This window comes from Salvelinus fontinalis, chromosome 25, assembly GCF_029448725.1.
Source record: "Salvelinus fontinalis isolate EN_2023a chromosome 25, ASM2944872v1, whole genome shotgun sequence".
Classification (NCBI taxonomy): domain Eukaryota; kingdom Metazoa; phylum Chordata; class Actinopteri; order Salmoniformes; family Salmonidae; genus Salvelinus; species Salvelinus fontinalis.
This window is the reverse complement of record NC_074689.1, coordinates 33,508,347-33,524,493: the sequence shown is the minus strand read 5'-3', so window position 1 is coordinate 33,524,493 and position 16,147 is coordinate 33,508,347. Positions and strand designations below refer to the sequence as shown.

Here is a 16,147-nt window from a genome sequence, read left to right as displayed (position 1 = left end):
TGCCAGACAAATTACCAGGACGCGTACTCAGAGCATGCGCTGACCAGCTGGCAAGTGTCTTCACTGACATTTTCAACATTTCCCTGGCCCAGTCTGTAATACCTACATGTTTCAAGCAGACCACCATAGTCCCTGTGCCCAAGAACGCCAGGTAACTTTTCTAAATGGCTATCGCCCCGTAGCACCCACATCTGTAGCCATGAAATGCTTTGAAATGCTGGTCATGGCTCACATCAACAACATCATCCCAGACACCCTGGACCCACCCCAATTTGCATACTGCCTCAACAGATCCACAGATGACGCAATCTCTATTGCACTGCCCTCTCCCACCTGGACAAGAGGAACACCTATATGAGAATGCTGTTCATTGACTACAGCTCAGCGTTCAACACCATAGTGCCCTCCAAGCTCATCACTAAGCTAAGGACACTGGGACTAAACACCTCCCTCTGCAACTGGTTCCTGGACTTCCTGACTGGCCACCCCCAGGTGGTGAGGATAGGCAACAACACATCCGCCACACTGACTCTGGACACAGTGGCCCCGCAGGGGTGCATGCTTAGTCCCCTCCTGTACGCCCTGTTCAACCATGACTGCGTGGCTGTGCACAACTCCAACACCATCATTAAGTATGCTGGTGGTAGGCCTGATTACCGACGATGATAAGACAGCCTTTAGGAAGGAGGTCAGGGACCTGGCAGTGTGATGCAACAACATCTTCCTTAATGTCAGCAAGACAAAGGTCAAGAGCTTCAAGTTCTTCGGTGTCCACATCACTAAGGATCTATCATGGTCCACACACACCAACAGAGTCGTGAAGAGGGCACGACAACGCCTCTTCCCCTTCAGAAGGCTGAAAAGATTTGGCATGGGCCCTCAGATCCTCAAAAAGTTATACAGCTGCACCATTGAGAGCATCTTGACTGGCTGCATCACCACTTGGTATGGCAACTGCTTGGCATCTGACCGCAAGGCGCTGCAGAGGGTAATGCGTAAGGCCCAGTACATGACTGGGGCCAATCTCTCTGCAATCCAGGACTTTGATACCAGGTGGTGTCAGAGGAAGACGCTAAAATTGTTGACTACTCCAGCCACCCAAGTCATAGACTGTTCTCTCTGGCAAGCGGTACCGATGCACCAAGTCTGGAACCAACAGGATTCTGAAAAGCTTCTACTACCAAGCCATTAGACTGCTAAATAGTTAGTTAAATAGTTATCAATAGCTACCAGGACTATCTGCATTGACCCTTTTTGCACTAACTTTTTTGACTCATCACAGATTCTGCTGCTACTGTTAATTATCTATCCTGTTGCCTAGTCACTTTATTCCTAGTTATAAGTACATATCTACCTCAATGACCTCGTACCCCTGCACATCCACTCTGTACTGGTACCCTGTGTATGTAGCCAAGTTTTTTTACTCATTGTGCATTTATTATTACTTTCTCTCTACATTGTTGGGAAGGGCCTGTAAGTAAGCATTTTACTGTTAGTCTACACCTGGTAATTACGAAGCATGTGAAAAATACAATTGGATTTGACTTAAACACGAGCCATTACTGGTGTTTTGTGTGTCTATGTGTTCCCTGTCTAGAGGTTAACTTCCTGATTCGGTACAGAAACGGAATCTCCCTGCATCTCCATGACAACAGACATCCCTCTATCACCACTTGAGGAAGAAAGAGGGAGTATAAGAATTACGCTCTAAATTTAATTGTCTGATTTTTCTTAAAGACAGAATTTGTAGGGGAACAAGACCCGTATTCACAAAGCGTCTTAGAGTAGGAGTTCTGCTGGGATCAGTTTTGTCCTTCAGATCATAAGTATATGAATGTGGATCAGCACTCTCACTCTGAGACGCTTAATGAATACAGGCCCAGAGTGTGACTGTGACAAGGTCATGTTGATTCAGATGGAGTGGTTCAGTAGATATCTGGCTCTGGGGGACAAGGGGATCCCTGGGTGGGGCTCTGGGGGACAGGGGGATCCCTGGGTGGGGCTCTGTTTGGCCTGTAGCCCCTCACTTCCTCCTTTGCCCTCTCCTTCTTTCTCTGCATCCGTCTCCTCCCTCTTTTTCTCTCCCTTTTCTCTCTTCTCTCCCCTGTCCCTCCCTTCCTGTGTCTCTCTCATAACTCTCCTCCCTCTCTTTCTCCTCCCTCTTCTCTCGATAAAAAGTGTCTGAGGGAAACTCCTAGAAAACCCCTCTGACCGTGTGTGTGTGTGTGCATGCAATATAATTGTTCTTAGAGAGTGTTCCATTCAGGAAGTGTGGCGCCTGATACAGAGATTGCATCATCACCTTGTGACCTCACAATAACAATCCCACAATGCTTCACTCTCATGAAGAGCCCAATGCCGGTAACAATCCCACAATGCTTCACTCTCATGAAGAGCCCAATGCCGGCTGTCCCAGAATGTGCGGACCAACACACCCATACTTGCACATTTACACACACACACACACACACACACACACACACACACACACACACACACACACACACACACACACACACACACACACACACACACACACACACACACACACACACACACACGAGTGCGCTAGTCCAGTGACCCTGCCCTTCAGAGGACTGTACCATGTAATACTGACAGCAACCAGATGGGGGACATCTCTCTCTCTCTCTAGCTTCACCTCACCCTCTCTATCAATCAATACGTCCACCTCCCTAGCCAGCTCTCCCTTTACCCCTCCCTCTCAATCAATAGGTCCACCGCCCCCGCTAGCTCCCCCTTTACCCCCCCCCCCCCCCCCTCTCTCAGTACTGTGTTGCACAATGAAATGAAAAAGAATATAGACAGAGAGTGTGTGCATTGCGTCATCCCCAGGGAAGTGATGAGCATACATATGGCAGGTTCTTGCTTTTGGGACAGGCTCATTTGACATTTTTGGTATTATGTATTTATTAGGGATCCCCATTAGTTCCTGCCAAGGCAGTAGCTACTCTACCTGGGGTTTATTATGGATCCCCATTAGTTCCTGCCAAGGCAGCAGCTACTCTTCCTGAGGTTTATTATGGATCCCCATTAGTTCCTGCCAAGGCAGAAGCTACTCTTCCTGGGGTCCATTAGTTCCTGCCAAGGCAGCAGCTACTCTTCCTGGGGTCCATTAGTTCCTGTCAAGGCAGCAGCTACTCTTCCTGGGGTCCATTAGTTCCTGCCAAGGCAGCAGCTACTCTACCTGGGATCCATTAGTTCCTGCCAAGGCAGCAGCTACTCTATCTGGGGTTTATTATGGATCCCCATTAGTTCCTGCCAAGGCAGCAGCTACTCTTCCTGGGGTCCATTTGTTCCTGCCAAGGCAGCAGCTACTCTTCCTGGGGACCATTAGTTCCTGCCAAGGCAGCAGCTACTCTTCTTGGGGACCATTAGTTCCTGCCAAGGCAGCAGCTACTCTTCCTGGGGTCCATTAGTTCCTGCCAAGGCAGCAGCTACTCTTCCTGGGGTATGATATTTATGCCTCTAACTTTCTCACTCATCATTATTTACGATTCATTCATGATTATTTACACTATAAGTGAATTTGTCCAAATAGTTATGACACCTTCAAATAGGGGGACTAGATACATAAAGTGTTTACACATCTGTTTACCATTTAGAAATGTATGAAAATACCCTAAAATAAAAGGTGACATTCTGTAATGTCACCTCATATAAAACATTTGATCTCAAATCCAAAATGCTGGAGTACAAAGAGTTTAAAAGTTTTAGCTTCACTGTTCAAATAAATATGTAGGGGAGAGTGTGTGTGTGTGTGTGTGTGTGTGTGTGTGTGTGTGTGTGTGTGTGTGTGTGTGTGTGTGTGTGTGTGTGTGTGTGTGTGTGTGTGTGTGTGTGTGTGTGTGTGTGTGTGTGCGTGGGCGTTTAAAGACGCCAGAGAAAGTCAGTCCAGATGGCCTGAGAAGATTAAATACCATCTGCCAGCGAGCGCTGGACACAGCCAATCCCTCTCTCTCTGTCTCTCACGGACACATGCATGCACACACACACACACGCAGACACACACACACACACGCAGACACACACACACGCACACACACGCACACAAAGTATAATATACATCACATACACACTCTCCATAGGGGCTACAACACACAGGGTCAAATACAAACTATTTGAGATTTTCTTGGCGTAGCTTCTTTAGGTCTATTCCATTGTTTCCATCATATCAGGCAATCCAAATCACGTGTGTGAAAGAATTTGACATACATAAATGACCCAGATCTGACACACAAACACACAGATACACACACTTCCATAAAGAGAGGGGTTTTCACAGTCTGTCTCCGTGACAACAGGGTGCAGCATTAAAGAGCTGTGGACAGAGTGAGAGGAAGACCCTGGGCCTCCCGGGTGGCGCAGTGGTCTAGGGCACTGCATCGCAGTGCTAACTGCGCCACCAGAGTCTCTGAGTTCGCGCCCAGGCTCTGTCGCAGCTGGCCGCGACCGGGAGGTCCGTGGGGCGACGCACAATTGGCATAGCGTCGTCCGGGGTAGGGAGGGTTTGGCCGGTAGGGATTTCCTTGTCTCATCGCGCTCCAGCGACTCCCGTGGCGGGCCGGGGGCAGTGCGCGCCAACCAAGGGGGCCAGGTACACGGTGTTTCCTCCGACACATTGGTGCGGCTGGCTTCCGGGTTGGAGGCGCGCTGTGTTAAGAAGCAGTACGGCTGGTTGGGTTGTGCTTCGGAGGACGCATGGCTTTCGACCTTCGTCTCTCCCGAGCCCGTACGGGAGTTGTAGCGATGAGACAAGGTAGTAATTACTAGCGATTGGATACCACGAAAATTGGGGAGAAAATGGGATAAAAATTTTGAAAAATAAATAAATAAAATAAAAAAGAGAGGAAGACCCTACCAACATGCCCCTCGATGTCGTGTGTGTGTCACTCTAGGGATATTTGTAATAATACCTGCTCAGCTCTTCTCAGACGGCAGATCTATAAGCCATCTCCTCTGCATTTAAATGTCTATACATGCAGCTGACACACATACAGAGACAGAAAGAGAGAATGAGAGAGAGGGAGAGAGAAAGAGAGAAAAGACAGCCTATGTGCACACTGCCCACAAAATGAGTTGGAAACTGAGCTGCACTTCCTAACCTCATGCCAAATGTATGACCATATTGGAGACACGTATTTCCCTCAGATTACACAGACCCACAAAGAATTCAAAAACAAATCCAATTTTAATAAACGTTCATATCTATTGGTGAAATATCACAGTGTGCAATCAGAGCAGCAAGATGTGTGACCTGCTGCCACAAGAAAAGGGCAACCAGTGATGAACAAACACCATTGTAAAAACAACCCATATTTATTTTCACCTTTGTACTTTAACTATTTGCACATTGTTACAACACTGTATATAGACATAATATGACATTTGGAGGGGTGGGGGGAGTGTGTTTCAGTGTGTGTGTGTGTGTGTGTGTGTAGACTTACGTTACAGGACATAGAATCATCCTCTCCAATAGAATCCTCCAGAACATGTCGATGGGCATCCTGCAATAACACAATAAACAACTATTAGTTATTGTTATGTCCATTTTATGTCAATTTTATTTCAAAGAAGTCAACACAATTTCTAAATACCTGGTGTTGCTAGATGTAGTGAATCCCAACGAAACAATGTTGTAATGTATAGGTTATTACTGTGTCATTCCCATTTCACAACTTAGCTAAATACTTGGGAATGGATGTACTGTCAAATATAGTGAAACTGTTGAAGTGATTTTTGTACTGGAGCTGTCAGGTCACATGTTTCTTTAATATGAAAGTGATTGGATAACTCAGAATAAACTGAGGCTGTAACATGATTATTATTCATAATAGTAGCACTTATCATTATTATTACTTAGTTCAGTGCAGCAGTAAGCCTGATAAACATGTAACAGGATGATTGAAAGATAAAGAGAGAGAGAGAGAGAGAGAGAGAGAGAGAGAGAGAGAGGGAGAGAGGGGGAGAGAGAGGGGGAGAGGACAGGAGAGAGGGGGAGAGAGAGAGGACGGGAGAGAGGGGGAGAGAGAGAGGGGGAGAGAGAGGGACAGAAAGAGTGGAGAGGGAGAGGACGGGAGAGACGGAGAGGCAGGGAGAAAGGGAGAGGGGGGAGAGAGGGAGACAGAGAGGGGAACATGTCAGATGGAGTGAAAAGACAGAAAGTCATCTCACGGCCTCTGTCATGAAAGGGTTCATGTCTCTCTGTCATGAAAGGGTTCATGTCTCTCTGTCATGAAAGGGTTAATGTCTCTCTGTCATGAAATGGTTAACTCTCTCTCTCACACATACACTCACTCACACACAGTGTGATACGGTGATGGCTATCTAATGGACCAGTATTGACTGAGGACCCAATAGTCTAACAGTCAGTCTACCTGCTGCCAAAACTCATTTATTGTTAACTTGCTTAGTTGAGAAGGAATGATTGAGTGAGTGAGAGTGCTGTTGTGCCCTAGAAACATTCTCCCACAAATCACTGAGAACACACACGTTACCAAGAACATGTCCATCCTCTTGCTATGGAGCATGAGATATATACTGAGATAGACAGAGAACAGAGAAGGGTAGAGAGAGAGGGGTCTGTGTACAGTACACTAGGGTATAATTATGAATCAAATGTGAATCAGAGAATGTCTTCAGACAATCAAACGCGGGCGACTCTACTCACTTCTCTTTAAACACGTCACGCTTGCTTTAACCGCATCATCCAGGAAACACACACGCCCGCTGAAAGCCGCATCCTAAATCGTGCGGTCTGTCGGATGACCGCCCACTCGCCTTTCTCTCTCTCTCTATTATCCGAGGCTCAGCAACTTATCCATTTGGTTTTAGTAGCCAGCCTCAGACCCGTGGTGCTACGCGTTTGTTTATATCTATGAAGTGCAGCTCAGAGACAGTCAACGTGACGCTTCAATATAATAATCTGTTCACATTTATTCCCGCGACAGTTTTCTGTTGATGGAAATGAATACTATCTCTCTCTCACACACACACTCTCTCTCTCACACACACACAAACTCACCTCGCTTGCCGCCCGCCCCAGTGCCATCTTCTGCCAGGGATCTGGCAATTGTGCCAGGGGCATCTTGGCGCTCGAGCTGTCCTGGTTTCCTCTGATCTATTCTAGTGTTGTCTATTAGTTAGAGCGCTAAAGCTTCGCTCCAGACAGCACCGTAGGCAATCAATGTAGTAATCTAAAACTCTGTTCTATTCTAGTAGGCTATCGCGTTAGCCCCGTATGGGAGGACAAGGAGTTTCTAAAACAGGGGCCGCCCCGTCTTTCTCTAGCGGAATAATGTTCACTACATTACACTAGCTGAGCTAACGCCTTTTACGGAAAACTGTCTCACTCTCCACTTTCGCCCTTGTGTCACTATCCCGTGTTTCCACTGCCTATTCTCTCTCTCTCTCTCTCTCTCTCTCTCTCTCCTCTCTCTCTCTCTCACTCACTCACTCACTCACTTCCGTTTTGTCCCAATATGGCGCCGGGTGTCTTACCTGCCTGTCAGACTGGCGAGTCACGCCTGCGTCATATTTGGGGGCGGGGCCCTCTTATAACGGGAGTACGGGACACCTCTTCGGAGCCGGACACAGGCAGGTGAGGGGGCTTGCTCTAGGAGTTACAGTCTAGCCGGGCTGGTCATATGAGAAGAGAGACTTTATTATTTGGTGAAGGCGGTGCGTTGTAGGCTAATGGTTCGGTAACCATGAAGAGCCCACAGTCAGAGTGCAGAATATGACTCTGATCAATACGGAGCTATTCAGGCGATGGACTGAAATATGCTGTGTGTTGAAAATGATTTTAGGCTATAATAATTATATGATGTAGATTGGCGAATCATCGGCTTTACCATAGGTTACAATTCGCCCCAACATAATATAGTATACCTTCATATTAGCAGTTTAATTGCCACCCTTGACTGGAGGGGTCTGTCTCTGACTGTATGAATCGTTTCTCACCAGTTAAAGTTTGATGTTGGAGGTCCTTTGCGTGAGAGACTGCTTTATTATGAGCTATTTATAGTCCATCCACCTTATGAAGGATAATGAGAACCATGAACTGGCACAGTCATTATCTGTGACTAAAGAGGTGTGTGTGTGTGACTGAAGATGTGCTGTGGACGGGAACAGTATAAATAAAACCCAAAGATATTTATACTGAACTAACAGACTGAACTTGGTGACAGAACATTAATCTCTGTCTTCTCTCCTCAGATACAGCTGTACTGTCTGGGCGTGGACTTCTAGCGCTGTGGTGACATCTGCTGGTAGATGATGTCTTAGATTTATGGATGTAAAATGAACTGGATAAGTGGAAGCAAGATGGCTCCATCTGAGAAGCTAATCTCATGAGGTATGGTACATTATTAGCTGTCTGCACACAGAACTCTGCAGTGTTATCAGACACAAACAACTAACATATCACACAGTCTCTGCCAATTTTATTGCTTCAGTCAAATCACAACAAGCTGTATTACAATCGTTCAGTTTTTCAGTTCTTCTGTTAGTGCTTGGATCAGTATCCTCTCCTCACGGAAAGAAGGATGGATGAATGCCAGGGAGGAAGTTAGAGAAGGAGAGGAAGAGAGAGAAATAGACCACCATTGATGGTCCCTTTTTCTATGATGACATAATGACTTGCAGTATGATATCTCGTTAGTTTATCTATCTAGTCAAAGTGCTACAACAACATCTGGGTCAGAGGTAATACATACTAACAGTCTGAAACCTTACAGGGAGATGAACTTGGTTTAACCTAGAACCATCCCCACACACACTCCCTTATCCAGGGGTAGGCAACCCTGGTACTGGAGAGTTCTAGGGTGTGCAAGCTTAGTAAGTACCAGCGTGAACACACCAGATCCAGCTAATCAATGTCTTGATGACTGATTGAATCAGGTGTGTTAGTGCTAGGCAGGAACAAAAGCCTGCCCTAAGCCATACACCTCCAATCTACAGACAGGTGGTCCCTCAGTGTCAGGAGAATACATCAATATAAAACGACATAATATACTCTATACAGTGTCAATAAATACCAGTGATGTCAGTGTCAGAGGTGACAGACTGGTTTGGATTGCTGCTACAGACTGAACTCTAACCTACAGGGTCATGACCTTCTCTCATATAGTGCATTTAGAGACAATTCATGAGGGAATAAGAGAAGGGAGACAAGGACAGGAGGAGTAGACTTTCACCCAGGGGTTGGTTGCAGAGTGTAGACAGGGATGTGTAGCTGATAGACTGTACAGTAGTTTGGTCCGTGTGTGTGTGTATGTGTATGTGTCTAGCTGACAGACTTCAGTTTGACCCAGGGGTTGGTCCCACGGACCTCCATGGGTGGATTGTTGGCGAAGATGTGGTTGCAGAGCTCGTCCAATGGCGGCTCAGGGTCAGAGATCGCAAACTGGGCCGCGTCCTCGATCACCTTCCTGATCTCTACATCTATCTCCTAATGGTAGGGAAGAAGGAAGTAGGTAATAAAGGAAGGAAGAATGAAAGAAAAAGTGAATTGGACCACCTGTGTCTGTATGTTTGTGTGTCTGTGTGTGTGTGTGTTTGTTTGTCGGTGAAGGTGTGAGTACCTTGATCTCCTCCACAGAAGCCATGTTGTTGGACAGCATACGCTCCTTCAGCATGGTTATGGGGTCACTCTTACTGCGCACTTCCTGGATTTCCTCACGTGAACGGTAGCTACAGGACATTACATCACACACAGGAAGAAGAAGAGGAGTTAGACCTTATTAGCAGGGTTCGGCTCCAGCCCTTCGTTGACGAGAGAGAGAGACAAACACACACACACACAGAGAGCGATAGAGCAAGAAAGAGCTAGCGCACCCTGGAATGGAAGCAATGGTAGTGTTATTAGGCACGTCCCAAACCAACACTGGGTGAGCCTACAGGACAGGCGACATTGGAGAGTGAAGTAAAGCGGCTACACAAGGTTGAGGGCAAGAGAGAGAGAAAGAGTGAGAGGGAGAGAGAGAAAAAGGAGAGGTGTGGTGAGGAGTGAGTGGGTGGAGAGAAACCGGGGGTCAGGTGACGGTCACAGGGTCAGGGGTCAGAGATCACATCTCACCTAACCCCGGGGTCGCTCATGCTGTGTCCATGGTAACGGTAGGTCTCCAGCTCCATCACAATAGGACCCTGGCAGAGAGGTTTCAAAGCCAGGAGACTCAAAATGCTAACCAACGCTGCTATGACACTGCTGAATGGCCTGATCAGGGAATTCTACACTCTTGGAAAGTGGAGACTTCATAAAACATCAAAAAGGTTAACATTACTAGTGACGCCTTGCAGCAAAGATATAGAACTGATATATGGTCTGTCCCTTGCAGTTTTGGAAACCGCATCGCGTTTGCTAGCAAAGACATTTGAGGTGGCTAATTAATGGTAAATAACTTAATTGTTTTGTCCCACAGTTAGCTGATGATTAGCTAGCCAGCTAAAATTGTTCACAGTTAGTAAGCAGTTGCGTCTACACTATTTGTCTAGCTACAGTTGCGCCGCCAAGTCACTAACCTGTCTCCAAAGATGACCTGATGTCTCTATATCTATGCTCTTTGGCCCTAGCACACCAGGAGCACCATAAGTGGTTTTAAACTGGGAACAGTTACAGCTCTGTCCTATTCTGTCCTATCCTATTCTACTGGTCACTGAGCTGAGCCTCCCTCTGTCAAGCAAGAGACACTGGTGTGATACTACAAGCTGATCAGCCTTCTGAGATTACACTGTCTGAGACAAAGTGATTCTTAACACTCTTCAAGCTCTTAAATCAGTTATAACTTTTTAATCTCTGCCCCAATCAGAACTCATCTTTTCCCTATCATTATAGCTCACCTTCCCAGCTCTGCAGTAGTCTGCAGCAAACTTGATGGCCTCCCTCACACACAGAACGTCCATGCCATCCACCTATACCACAGGGACAGAGGGGTAAATATAGCAAAGATACACACACAGTCAGTGAGTGTGTGTGTGTCCTACCTTGATTCCAGGTATATAGTCTCCTCTCTTGAAGTAGTCAGTGCTAGCGGAGGATCTCTCTACAGACGTCCCCATGCCAAACTTGTTGTTCTCACAGATGAAGATACACGGCAGCTTCCACAGAGCCGCCATGTTGAACGACTCAAAGATCTGGCCCTGATTGGACAAGAGAAGAGAAAATGATGATGATGATAATTTAATAACTTCATTGTAACCATTAGATAGACCTCACCTGGTTGGCTGCTCCGTCTCCGTACAGCGCCACGCACACCTGGTTGTTGCCTTGGTACTGACAGGCTAGTGCCACACCTGCCCCTAATGGAACCTGTAGACACACACACAGTGAGAATGCATGTGTGTGTGTGTGTGTAAGTGACCTGTTCAGATAGTTACCTGAGCCCCCACGATTCCGTTCCCGCCATAGAAGTGTTTAGCGTACATGTGCATAGAACCACCTTTACCCTTGGCCACACCCCCTCTACGACCTGAGAGAGGGAGAGAGAGAGAGAGAGGGGGGATGAAGAGAGAGAGAGAAAAAAAATTGAGAAAGAGATTAGAGATCTATTTCAGGTAGAAGTTGCAGAGATCTAAGATCAGTTTATCTTCCTTAAATCCTGACTGTAACCATTAGGGGGAAATAGAGATCTGACCTCAGATTAATGTCTAGGTGTATCCCACCTGTGAGTTCAGCCAAGATCTCTCTTACAGACACGCCCCTTGTGAAGGTGTAGCCATGGGCGCGGTACGCCGTGATCAGGTGGTCTGTTGGGTTGATGCCCGCCTCGATGCCCATCGCACACGCCTCCTGTAACACATAACCAACAGCAGCTAGGAGTGAGGGGGGGGTGTATGTTCTTGTGTCCCTGAGAGTGTGTGTTGATATGCTAATCTAATGTGTGTGTGTGTGTGTGTGTGTGTGTGTGGTGACCTGTCCGTCATAGAGGTGGCAGAAGCCTCTGATGATCTTCTGCTTGTACAGCTGGTCAGCCTTCAGCTCCATGCGTCTCATGGTCTGCATGGTCCTGTAGTACTGGAGGCCCTGTTCTCTGGTCAACACCGCTGTCTCAGAGGGGCCCTCCTCCAGACGGTGCAGCTCACACTTCTATTGGAAACAACAGGGAAGGGAGGGAGACAGACAGCTCAACCAACCAATCAGATAACAGTTTTAAGAAGGAAGTCCCCTTGTCATATCTAGGGCTCGTCCAGCAGGGCGTGCTAAAAGTGTATGTGGACTCACCTTGATGTCAAAGCTGGCCTGTGGGGTGAAGTCAGCGAAGGAGCGTGTGGACGCCACCATCCTTGCCCCCTGCAGAGAGAGAGAATGACACATGAGAGTGATACACACACAGGAAATACAAGTCCAATAGCCAGCCACCCTCCTCCCCAGGCTAAATCCACCCAAATCCACCCACAGTGTGAAAGGAGTACTGGGAATTCTGCAGAAGGAACGTGGCTGTTTGAGGTTCAGGTTTATCTGTTAGAGCCAGCCAGCCAGTCAGATACTAACTAGGTCTGGGTGCTCTGGTACTAACTAGTGGTATTGGTGGTTGTCGGGGTGTTGCTGGGGCAGGCGGTGAGGTTATATTGACATATTCGGACAGACCAATTAGCAGCTGGGGAACAGAGGAACCATCCAATCAGACCAGAGCAAGGCCAGAGGAGTCTGACAGCTGCCCTTATAGGGAGGAGCAGAGGGTCGGGACAAAGCAGATTAATCTGTAGTCAGAACTATCACTATCTACCACAGTGCACCAAAGAGAGTCAGGGCCTCTATCAGTACACACACAGGCTGTTTTCTATATGAGCTGTTTTGTGTTCATGGTCTGACAGGCTAAATCAGGCCTACAGGACAGGCTGTACAGCAGAGCTATGAGCTCCTTACCTCTGACACTGTTTGGGCTCCCTACAAGAAAGCCAGGGAGAGAAGGGGGAGAGTGAAAGAGAGATAGAGGGAGGGGAAAAGGAGTCATAGAGAGAGAGAGGAGAAAGTGAGTGGTGTCTGTAATGAATCTTTAAAACACGAGGGGAACTTATGCAAAAACTCATATAGCCCCTAGGACCTAATATCTTCTTGACCATGAAAGGTGTGCTGATGAGTTTATGGTGAGAGAATGCGGCTGAGGGGGTGTGCTGAAGTTCACAGAGAACATCACAGAGGAAAATCTATAGACCAGAGGCAGACAGCCAAGAGATTAGTACACAAATAGCCCCAACCATCACTAGCCTACACACCATCCTTACAGCGCCACCGTGCGGCAAACTTGTAGACGCCGCAGGTACAATGAAGCATCTAATTAGGATGCGGAAATCCCTTGTTGTGCCCTTATACCCGCGCAAAAAACACTAAGCACCATGGACAGCGCCAAGATAAACGCGAACTACAGCCACTGTTTTTAATGTTCTTATTGCCTTTTACCCAGTTCTTTATAAGTGTGAACTTATTGGAAATAAATAGAAGAGTATTGCAATACTCTTTGGTTTCCCGTTACACCCTACACATCTTTGTTAAAAAATGAATCTGTCAGAATAGAGCACGCATGGACAGGCTGTCAATGTATGTAACAACTCATATAAACAATACCCGCAGTAGACAGCGACAGTAAACCGATTTGGTTGTTGCGTTGTTGAGTTCGTACTGACTGATCATGTTACCAGGCCTACAAGGTCAGCACTGCTAGCTGGGACTAAAGCTACTACCAATCTCTCATCCGGCAAGTCTGGCTAGCTAGCTTGCTATCTCAGTGCGAATTCACCTAGCTAGCTTTCAGCATCATTGACAGCGGCACGCAGGTTGTCAGTAGACTACGTACCACATTCTTGCTGGCGTTGCCCAGTCGGAACACGTTCGAGATGAGGGTCAACATATTTTGCATGCTACTGGACACCCTGCTCTACCAGTACAGAATAGCTGACCTAATTAACAGATTAACGCCGACAACACAGAACAGCTGACACGCCTTGTGCTGGGTCGGGTGGCCAACTACAACTATCCCGGGGTTGGCCAATACAAAAGGAAATTACATGATGATAATAAAGATGACAAACTACAGGTGCATGCCTGTACAGAAGTACCCCCGCATTCCCATCGTTCAATATCTAGGCCTATTCTAAAAGTGCTTTAAATCTATTTCAGTTATTGTCTGGCTGTATCCTTAAATGTTCTAACGTTTTCACTGCTTTGCCGGTATTTGAAAAATGTAAAATGTCCAGCTGCTGTCAGTCTCGGTAGCTACCCAGGAACTTTCTCTGTCATCAGAAGAAAATAGTTTATTCACAGATTTTCTACTTCTGTAACTCTGCTGAATCGTCGGGCAGCTAGAAGGACCATTGCCCATCTGTCCCTGGTCGTTCCCTGCACCTGAGAAAGGCAAGAGTGAGTCCGACCTGCCATTCACCTGATCTCGGTCTCACCTGTGCACAGTATAAATTAGACTACATATGCCTACATAGATTATGTAAGGCAGCAGGTAGCCTAGCGGTTAAGAGTGTTGGGCCAGTAACCGAAAGGTCGCTGGTACACATCCCTGAGCTGACTAGGTGAAAAATATTTTGAGGTGCCCTTAACCTAGGCACATAACCATAATTACTCCAGACAGGGTGGGTACGGCAGTGGTTGATGAACGGTTTAAACAGTTAAATCTGTCTGACTATTCCTGGACTTGTGAGTACTTAAATATATGTGGTTTCAGCTCATCTCTTCGAGATGGAGTCAGAGACACAGATTTTTTTTAATGAAAGTTGTGTAATGGTCCTTCGAGAATTCCCTATCCCTATACCGTTCAGTAAAAGTGTGTGCCCTGCAGTACGTTTGTCTGTCCCACTGAGGTGATAGCATTCAGTGAGTGTGTGGAAGAGTTCAGTGCCAAGGTGGTCACCTGTTCTACAGACTCCCAGTTCACAAACCTGGCCTGCTACAAATTCTAACTCCTGACCCCTAATCCCGCTATACAAATATAATTTGATTGGTTGATGTCAACATAATCAAACTCAGGAAGTAGGGTGGGCTGGGACCAATAAGAATCCTTCTTCTCTCTGACATCACTCACCAGATCACCAAGGACTACAGAGTCTACATGGAAGGCCTGGGACACACACGCAGACAGGATACAAACACTCAACCAATTCCCACACAAAAACATGAACAAATTACCTGTGCCTCCTCTACCCTCATCTCCTCTACTCCTCTCCTCTACCAATCCTCCTTCTATTCTCCAGGGGTCTGTTCATCATAGACAGAGTAGGCATTCTGAGACAGGTTACCCTGAATAACCTCCCAATAGAACGTTCTGTAGACGAGAGCCTGCGTTGGGCACTCAACACACACAGACTACACAGGAGGGCAGTGTTGACCCCAGTGTGTGTTTATGTGTCTCTCTGTCCTTTTGTGTCCAGCTGGATCATACCATGTGATATGACTAATCAGTCCTGTACCAATACTAACAGAGGGATGTTTTATTCAATCAGATCAACCCTGAGGCCTTGAAAGCCCGGTGGCCAAAGCAGGAGCAACCCCAAAACAACCCCAACACCCAGTAAGAGTGACACTCAACAGCTGACCAACCAGTCAGATCTAGTCTCATCTGTTGATTAACCAATTACTGTTGACCATATGAACTGGCAATTTGGGTTAAGTAGTTCAGGATGAATCACCTTTCTCATGTTTTTTTCCCTGTAACTTCCTTTTACAACCACAAGATAGCGATCAAACTCCTCTCTTTTGTCAGCGTAATCCCATCACGGTTTATACAATTAATCAATTTCATATTTTAATTAGCGGTCCTAGCATTGAAGGTGCAGGAACCCTACCATTATTGTAAACAAAGATGGCATTTCCAGACCAGTTTATGGCGCTATAGCACCCTTTAGGGCTATAACGTCTGAACTGTTGACTTTGAGTCATGCAATTTCATAAACATTATGTACATAAGGACAGTAGAATATGTTATGCAGGTGTTGTGACTAGATAGAGTACAGCTACGACTGGTAGTTACTTTTCATAGCAGGTTAGGAGAGTAATTTAGCTAACCTTAACCTCAGTCACCTAACCTGCTACAAAAAAAGTAACTTCTGGTCGTAGATAGATATATTCCCCAGTCAGAACCCCATTTGGGACCGTAAACAGATCATTGTGGGGCTCCGGCCTTGT

At 46.6% G+C, this 16,147-nt stretch overlaps 2 protein-coding genes and 1 long non-coding RNA gene across 7 annotated transcripts in view; 1 reads left to right on the top strand and 2 right to left on the bottom strand.

Moving 5' to 3' along the window:
* Positions 1-7,442, bottom strand: part of LOC129823193 (ribosomal protein S6 kinase alpha-3) — a 27,435-nt gene extending 19,993 nt beyond the window's left edge. Inside the window, exons 1-2 of one of the 3 annotated variants that reach the window (XM_055882029.1) lie at positions 7,043-7,442; positions 5,466-5,525 (exon numbers count right to left, since the gene is read on the bottom strand). In XM_055882029.1, the coding sequence (XP_055738004.1) occupies positions 5,466-5,525; positions 7,043-7,105 (123 nt within the window). In that variant the 5' untranslated portion in view covers positions 7,106-7,442. Of the gene's footprint in view, positions 1-5,465; positions 5,526-6,688; positions 6,950-7,042 lie in introns of those variants that run through there. The other 2 variants (XM_055882028.1, XM_055882030.1) reach the window with 2 other exon arrangements.
* A 101-nt stretch (positions 7,443-7,543) lies between these two features.
* LOC129823192 (uncharacterized) lies at positions 7,544-8,789 on the top strand. Its single transcript, XR_008754580.1, has 2 exons — positions 7,544-7,618; positions 8,236-8,789. It is a non-coding gene; the product is annotated as an uncharacterized LOC129823192 (long non-coding RNA).
* On the bottom strand, positions 8,443-14,001 carry LOC129823191 (pyruvate dehydrogenase E1 component subunit alpha, mitochondrial-like). 3 transcript variants are annotated; one of them, XM_055882026.1, is made up of 13 exons: positions 13,812-14,001; positions 12,884-12,904; positions 12,534-12,614; positions 12,239-12,307; positions 11,930-12,103; positions 11,680-11,806; positions 11,395-11,486; positions 11,234-11,326; positions 11,002-11,157; positions 10,858-10,929; positions 10,097-10,164; positions 9,603-9,711; positions 8,443-9,469 (listed from the first exon to the last, which is right to left on the bottom strand). In XM_055882026.1, the coding sequence occupies exons 1-13, from the start codon at positions 13,872-13,874 to the stop codon at positions 9,305-9,307; spliced, it is 1,290 nt and encodes a 429-aa protein (XP_055738001.1). In that variant the 5' UTR covers positions 13,875-14,001; the 3' UTR covers positions 8,443-9,304. The 3 variants fall into 3 exon arrangements, with proteins under 3 accessions (XP_055738001.1, XP_055737999.1, XP_055738000.1); XM_055882024.1 differs by lacking the exon at positions 12,534-12,614; XM_055882025.1 differs by lacking the exons at positions 12,534-12,614; positions 12,884-12,904 and having other exon boundaries at positions 13,812-14,000.
* Positions 14,002-16,147: the final 2,146 nt, after the last annotated feature.